The sequence below is a fragment of the Morone saxatilis genome, unplaced genomic scaffold, assembly GCF_004916995.1.
Source record: "Morone saxatilis isolate NCDOM2014 unplaced genomic scaffold, NCSU_SB_2.0 Contig17, whole genome shotgun sequence".
Classification (NCBI taxonomy): Eukaryota; Metazoa; Chordata; class Actinopteri; family Moronidae; genus Morone; species Morone saxatilis.
In genome coordinates, this window is record NW_023339729.1 from 16,022,653 (window position 1) to 16,030,475 (window position 7,823).

Consider the following 7,823-nt stretch of genomic DNA (forward strand, 5'->3'; position numbering starts at 1 on the left):
GCGTGCGCTAGTAGTCGTGCCTGCTGGGTTGCCATTGTGTGTATTTTGCTCAGGGATACACAACCGTGAGACAGGTCTGGTAGTAGATCCCAGTCTGTCAACAGAATTAAACTTATTTCATCATATTTGGCAAATTTAATGAAAAGACACCACCTCCTCATATTATCATTAATATTTATAGAATATTTTATTTTCTATTGGGTGATATTTTATTTGGGACATGTTTCTTTGGTAACTTTCCCATCCCTGAGCTCTTTCTTCTATCCACATTCTTTAATGGCCCAGTTCCCAGGTCCGTAAGAGGGATCTTGTTGGCACAGTTCTCCAAAAGTGCTGACAGCTAATTAGTGTTAGTTAGGTTGTGTCAGCTTACTGGATGGAGGAGGAAAAGAAGATGGCGAGTTATTAAGAATTGTGTCTAGAAGATTGCCCTAAGTGTTACCTCCTGCAGCACAATTCATCCCTTAAAACTACAGACAATCACAGTTTTAATTGTGTCTTAGTTAAGGCACATAAAAGGAAATGCATCTGCGTAATAAATAGAAATATAGTATTTCTATTTATTTCATGTTTTATTTGTTTCTCAGGCATTTTAAATCTTCCTTACATGGCTGTGTCACAGTCTCCATACCTTGCTGCAGTGTCCATGGGTTCGACTCTCACCTGTGTCCCTTTGCTGTGTGTCATCCACTTACTCTCTATCTCCCCCCTCTTACCCTTCCCTGTCACTGTCAAATAAAAATATGCAAACTCTGCAGACGTTCTTGACGTGATTACCCACAATTCATATTATTCTAATGCAAAAACAATGGCTGGGCACTTTACTGGTCTCAGAAAGCCTCTGTCCAGGTGACATATGATTTCAGAAAGTGCTCTCCCACTCCTGCGACAACATTTGGAGTCCCCTTAGTGTCATTGAGGTACACCAGTAGCAACAAGCATTATTGGTCTTGTCATGTCTTGTTTGTATTGTTTTAAATGTCATTAATGGTTGTGACTAATGTCCCATGTCCCCTTGTACGTTGTGTTTGTGTTTTTGACCTCTACTATAAATAAAATTTCCCCTTGAGGGACAATAAATACTCCTTCTCTGAGGTATACTGATGCATGTGACGTTATTTAAAGTCTTAGGGGGGACATTGGAAAAGGGTCTGTTCCTCTCTCTTCCATCCTTCCTCCGTGGTGCGACATACCTCCATGTTCACTGTGGATGGTAGGCACAGGGTCATTGAGGGCGGAGGACGAACACTGAGGCAGCACTATGATGACCTTTAAACGCTGGACGGCTTGATCCCACTCATCCAGACCACAGAACGCTTGAGACAGGACTCGCACATCTACATTGGACATGAATTTGCATCAGGAAAGTCACGAGTATGCACAGTAGGTTGAAATTGAAATAAAGGTCCAATATACTTTCATAAGAGATAGAAAAATCAGCTGACTTTTTGAATATTTCTCTCTACGGTCACTCACTTTTGATGTCCATCTGTGTGAGTAGTTCTTGTATCTCCTCTATCTGTAAAGGTGTGTGATCAGCACCGCACACCAACACCCGGCCAGAGCGGGCAGCGGCCACGACACTTATGTGAGCTACAGTCACAGCAGAGAAAGATCCCACCACCAGCACGTCACCGTTCTCAAACAGCAGGGGGCGTAACACACTCACTGCCACACACACGCTCCGGTCCTGAAAAGAGACAAACATCCAGGTGCAAATGCGTTTATTCACACATGTGGAGGACTGAAAAAACTGTGTCCACCAGCATTATAGACCGCTGTGTTGCTCCTCAAGACAACAGCAAACTTCTTTAACACCACTTTAAACTTTACAACACTACAAGAAATCCAATTGCAAAGGCCATTTTGTAAAGAGGAAAACTTTTATGTAATCTGTCTCACAGCAGTGAAGTGAAGCTTTAGTCTAAGAAGGACTATTAGTCAACGATTGAAGCAATTCACTTCATTTCCTCCTGTTTATTTAATTGGGCAACTTCCAGCAAGCAGTTTGGGGACATATTGGGGGCTCTTTAAATCAAGTAATCACCAGTAATTTTCCTTTTACTTAGCTTAATGAAGAAGTGTACTCCAATAAAGTGGTTATACATAAAACAAATGTTCTTGATCCTCCATAAGTAGAGAAGCTGGGATATTGGAGCCATTTGTAATGAATAAATAAATGGCCAGTTAAGATTAGAAGAGTATCTGGATTTACACTGTTTAATATCTATTTTTCCAACTGCAAACAGTTATACTCAAGTAGCTTTATTAACCAGCACTTGGAAGAATCAGTTGAAGTACTTTTTCTATCGGTCAGTCTTGTACCAATTATCTTCAAAAGCCTGCTCCTGAGAGACGTTTCTCATTAGTGATTTGGCTATGTTTAGCTCAATCACACACTTCACTACACACACATATTCATATGTACCTGTGAGTTAAGTACATGTGTGATTGCGAGGCTGCTGTGCCGGAGCAGAGCATGAAGCTGTTGGGAGAAGACGAGTGTGTCTGGACAGAGAGGGTCTCTGCAGAATGTTGACTCTCTGAGGTCGGTCATGTTCTCCACTTCAGACAAACCAGCGCTTTGTAAGACTTCACACACTTCCTCAGCGCTACACAGGAGGGGGGAGATAACATGTTTTATTTAACACCATTGCCCTCCCCCACATGCGGTAGAGGATATTTAAAACAAATATTGTGGCTCTACTGCATCAGTGACCAAATCAAGGACTGTTTACTCCACCGTTGTCTGGTGAACGGTGCTGCAGCATTTAGAATTACATCAACGGGAGCACTTCCTTTTCTCAAGCTGTAAGAATCCTTCCTGTCTCAGATACGCCCTAGCAGACTTCACTGAACATTAACCTCGTACTGCAACTCCCCCTACACAGAACTGTCACTTTAAACTCACAGTGTACCAGTCATTTCATAAAGACCCACTCTGTTAAAGTCAAACACTAATCCCTGCTGGTTTATACCCGTACAGACTATGCCTGGAGTCTGGATAATGCCACAAAGAAGAACAGAGGGGAGCCATTGACTGCAGAAAAGTCAGATAATTGAATAAGTGCAATATGCTCTTAAATGCAGGCACTCAATAGCACATACAAAAAGACTTGGATTAGCAGCTACACTGGAGTGCAAATAGAGAATAAATTTGTGTGAAAGTGACTGCATGTACCTCTCTTTGAGTGTGTTTATGTGTATGTATGAGTTTACCTGGTCTTCAGAGTATTGACCCATGCGTAAAGTGGCAGACATTTTGCTCTGTGCTGTTTGGTCCTGACAGCATCAGACAGAAAACAGGAGACGCTCTGCAGATTCTGTTTCACTCTGCAGCGAGCTAGAGATGCAGCCAGCTTGGTCTTACACCTGTGTTCATTTCAAACATACTTCAGATCACAATCTCGTATCTCCTACTTCCTATTCAAGAAAGATAACATGATGAAACAATTTGCATTTGAAATAAACTCTTAAATGCATGATATTAACACTTCATCTACACCCACACACACCTCTGCAGACTGCCCTGCAGATCCTTGACTTCCTGCAGAGACTCCTCCGTTTCCTTTGATGAACGTTCATGCGACAAAAACCTTCGATCCTGGAAGTCAAACAGCATCACCATCGCCAATGGCAACAAGTCGCTGGACTGCAAAACATCATCATCATCATCATCATCATTATATAGATAATAATTAACTTGTCATATTGTTTTCACCACACCAGGACGCTGGAACTAGCTCTAACCAGTTGTTTATAATGTTATCGATTACGTCTGTACATTTCCTGCTATGTAAAGCCAAAATTTCTGCTCTGAAAATGGTCGCTTGTAATCGTCTTCATCATAAACCCGCATTACGATTTTTGGCCACTTGGGGGCAGTGGAAACAAGCTGTAAACGCATCACTGACATACTAATATCACCTTCAAGTTGATAGTGAACTTGTTAGCAAACAGTTGCTTATACATACAGCAGATGTGGAGCAACGTTAACATTCATTTGGAGTTAAGTTTCTGTCCAACAACTCCTGAGGGGAAAAGTCTTTTAGTTGCAAAATGCTCCACTATGTTCACCAGTGAGTGTCTAACTGCTGTTTGATGCTGGGAAGGTAGAGATCAGTGGGTTTTTTAAAGCTTTATTTTTCAAACTACAAACACCTACATGCTGTGGTTTTATCACTACAAGAGACTCCTTTTATATTAGTAGTCATGTGATCCATTGTTAATATAAAACTATAGATAATAACTGCTTTAAGGAAAACTAAAAGTAATGATCAGATCTGTTCTCACACTTCCCTTTCTTTCCTTCCTCCACTTCATTTCTCAGTGCGTGTGTGTGTGTGTGTGGGTGGGAGGTATAATATGTATGTCGCAGTAAAAGGGCTGTATGGAATTACAAAGAGCTGTGTGGCAGCTTTTATGGTCATACTTTCAGACTAATGACTTGTCAGCCTATTCTCTCTGGTTCACCCATCCCTCAATAAAGTCATCCTTTATACACACACATACACACACATGTCTGTGTCTCTTTGTCCATGTATGTGTCATTGCACAGTGTTTTATAGTGTCATTTAAAGTCCCCCAGTTGGAGAGTGCGTCTGTCCCTCTCCTGTATGCATCATTTGTCACCTATAACCAGCCAGACTACATACAGATCTGAATACAAATGGCCTTTAACTGCACCTCCGTCTCCCTCGCTACCATTGTACCATATTCTGATGGAGCACATTCGTATGGACAGCGAGAACGCAGCTAGTTTATTTGCAGACAGATAACTCCCAGACAGTTTAACAGTCGGTAAGTAAGTGCTGAAGTGTTTTTAATCAGTTTTTGGTTTGTGACCACTCATGTCAAATCTGGTGGGACTCACAATATGCTGAGACGTTTGGAAGCAGCTGTCAGTAATGATGTCCTCCAGTAAATCTTGGTCTAAAAGGAAAACAATGTTGTTAATGAACAGAAAGAAAATATTAAAACAACAGACACACTAAAGCTAATGAAGAGAAACCTTTAAGCTTAACCCAAATTACATAAAAACAAATGCAAGTTTATTTATGGTTTTTACAGCAATGAAAATGTGCATTAAAGATTTTGATAGCACTATTTCTTTCACTCCAGATGATCCATAGACCTTGTCTTCAACCGTAGGGACTATTTTTTTTTTTACTATTTCTTAAGTAGAAAGTAGTTCCAATGAAAAATCTGTCAATTATTCAGAGGAGACTGTTTCTGCATGCTGATTTTTATAAAACCAGAATTAATAATAACAATAGCCTTATTTATATAGCACCTTTCTTAACAGCGGTAAGAAAGTGTTTTACGAGAAGAATGCCATGCAAGACAGATAAAATTAGGCTGAAGGACATACCCAACAAAGGAGGTAAAAACAATAAAATGAATAGAAACAAACTAAATTTAGTTTTTTGGGCCACTTGGGGGCAGCAGAGCAGACAACATATTATTACTTAAAGTTGTCATAATGATCATGTTAGCAAACAGCTGCTTGTTGCACATCCATCAGACATGCAGCAACATTATCATTCATTTGGAGTCCAAAATTCATTATATTCTCCTTTTTGACATGTTTTTGTATCCTTCAATAAAATATCTGGCTCTTTAGCTGCTAAATGCTCCACTGTGTTTACTGGTATGTTTAGTCTCTACCATTTGCTGCTGGGCCGGTGTGTACAGTGTGTCTATCAGAGCTTTTTTCTGCTCGAAATGATGAGAGTGGTGAGAGTGAACCAAAACAATGAGCTAAAAGACGTCAAAATGTAAAAAATGCTCTGTAAAGCCCGGGGTATCTGCAAAGTTGGGTGATAAATCTCTGTATGTTCATCGCTACAAGTGACTCCTTTCACATGATGTGAATTTGACCCACTGTGAAGTTTTAAATTTTCATTTTCCGCTGCTTTCACAGACCAGCAAGCCCATTCAAATCCACTGAGGTGGTGACAGACCTCACAGAGAGCGATATCTCCACACTTGGCCGAATAAAATCTAAACAATCTGCATAGCTAGATACCAGCAACCCCCTACATGTGCAGTCAAACACTGTATGTAAAACTGTGTGTGCTTACTGTGCCTTTCTGTGTGTGTGTGCATGTGTATCCATGGCATGTAGCCTCTTATCACCTCCCATACAGACTGTAACTCCAGCTGAAGTAATTTGCAGTCACATGGAGAAATGAAATGTATGACTATATACTATTTAATCTACAGTCCGCAGTTGAAGCTGCTATTCAAAAGTGAATATTGGAGTTGACACATGCTGCAGCTCCACTTCTATTCATTATAGAGATAAGGCTTACTTATAGGAGGTGGGTAAGGTCTGCAGAGGTAGCAGTAGAGTAGATCAAATTAATTTCTCTCTGACTGTTTAACTGTCAGTCTGTCCTCTCCAGAGTGGGTGCGTGGGACTACTCAAATCTAAGGTAATTTTCCATAATTTCCGAAAACAACAGACTTCAGAAATTCATACATTTGAGCGTGCTGAAGGCGAGTTGGTAGGCCCGTCTCTGTGTGGTTTTGTCTCCACTCTCTGGTAATGATGTGTCTGTCTTCTTCCCATAATGCAGAAGTTGTCGTGTGACTGTCTTCTCTGTCCGAAGCTTCTGGAAAATGGCTGCTGCTTGCAGGTAGGCCTGATCGGATGGAGGGGAGACTGCAGGAAGAGGGATTGGGGGAATTTGTTGCAGATTGGAGAGAGGAAATACAAGGAAATGTCATGAAACGAGGGAAGAGATGTCAGAGGAGGTGGAAAAAGTGACGCCAGATGCACATGGAAAAAAAACACCAGGGAGGAAAATTTACAAGTTACAGTGCCTTTAGGTGCTCGTTCCAAAAGTGTAGAAGGTTTAGATATTGGTCAGCAGACATTTTATCTCATACCCTAACTTTAGGATAAAGTTTCAGTATTTGGACGGCTGCTTTGTTTAGTCTTTTGGCTTGAGCAGCTCAACTATAGGTGACTGCAACCTGAGGCTGCATGAGTATATTTGAGAGCCTTGTCTTTCTTTTCACAATAAAAGCTCTTGTTCATTGTCCAGTGTTGAACTGCAGCTTTTATCACCATACAGTGTATTAGATCAGTGTACAACCACTGGAATATGAAGAATCATTTCACTGTACTGGAAAATAGTTTGAATATGATTAAATATCCTCAGTATGAGATCAAATATTGAAAGATTCAGAATAGTATCTCACCTGGTGAAGGTAAAGATGAGAGATGAGGAAGAGGAGGTAGAAATGAGAGTGGTTCCTTGTTGGTGGGCTGGCTGTGGTCTTCAAGTGAGATGAAGATCTCCTCCGTCACAGAGCTCGTATTCACATCCTCACTGGAGCCCACTGTAAAGGGGGGGGGGGGGGGGGGGGGGGGGGGGTAGTGTGTACTCATGTTACACACACACAAACAAAACACAAAAAAAACACAGCAGCATAAAAACCTTACCTTTGTCCGCCATGCTCACAGCAACAAAACCAAACACTTGTCAAGCACTTGATGTTTAGTCTGTCTCTCTCTTAAATGTCTTTAAGTCTGCTCTCAACCAACGAGCATCCAAACAGACACAAACATTGTTTGTTTACAGAGTTTAACCTGAGATGTGCAAATGTAAATAAGACGCATAGCGTTAGTCATGGCTGACATGTGATCCACCTTCCAGTTTCTGTGAATGTGAGACAGTGCGGCTGTAGGACGCTGCGGGTAATTGGGCTCCTCCTGCTGCAATTAGGCGGCCGGTCAGATACATCAGCATGAATAAATAATGACCCGCTGGCCGACACTGGACAAAGGTCCACCTCTCACTGACCTGCAGCTA

The 7,823-nt window shown here is 41.3% G+C and overlaps 1 protein-coding gene across 1 annotated transcript in view; it reads right to left on the reverse strand.

The window, feature by feature from the left end:
- LOC118327562 (putative methyltransferase NSUN7) overlaps positions 1-7,466 on the reverse strand; it is a 15,008-nt gene extending 7,542 nt beyond the window's left edge. Inside the window, exons 1-10 of the mRNA XM_035660974.1 lie at positions 7,454-7,466; positions 7,210-7,350; positions 6,485-6,667; positions 4,874-4,932; positions 3,516-3,652; positions 3,220-3,372; positions 2,429-2,612; positions 1,477-1,690; positions 1,194-1,337; positions 4-94 (exon numbers count right to left, since the gene is read on the reverse strand). Coding sequence (XP_035516867.1) covers positions 4-94; positions 1,194-1,337; positions 1,477-1,690; positions 2,429-2,612; positions 3,220-3,372; positions 3,516-3,652; positions 4,874-4,932; positions 6,485-6,667; positions 7,210-7,350; positions 7,454-7,466 — 1,319 coding nt within the window. The remainder of the gene's footprint in view (positions 1-3; positions 95-1,193; positions 1,338-1,476; positions 1,691-2,428; positions 2,613-3,219; positions 3,373-3,515; positions 3,653-4,873; positions 4,933-6,484; positions 6,668-7,209; positions 7,351-7,453) is intronic.
- Positions 7,467-7,823: the final 357 nt, after the last annotated feature.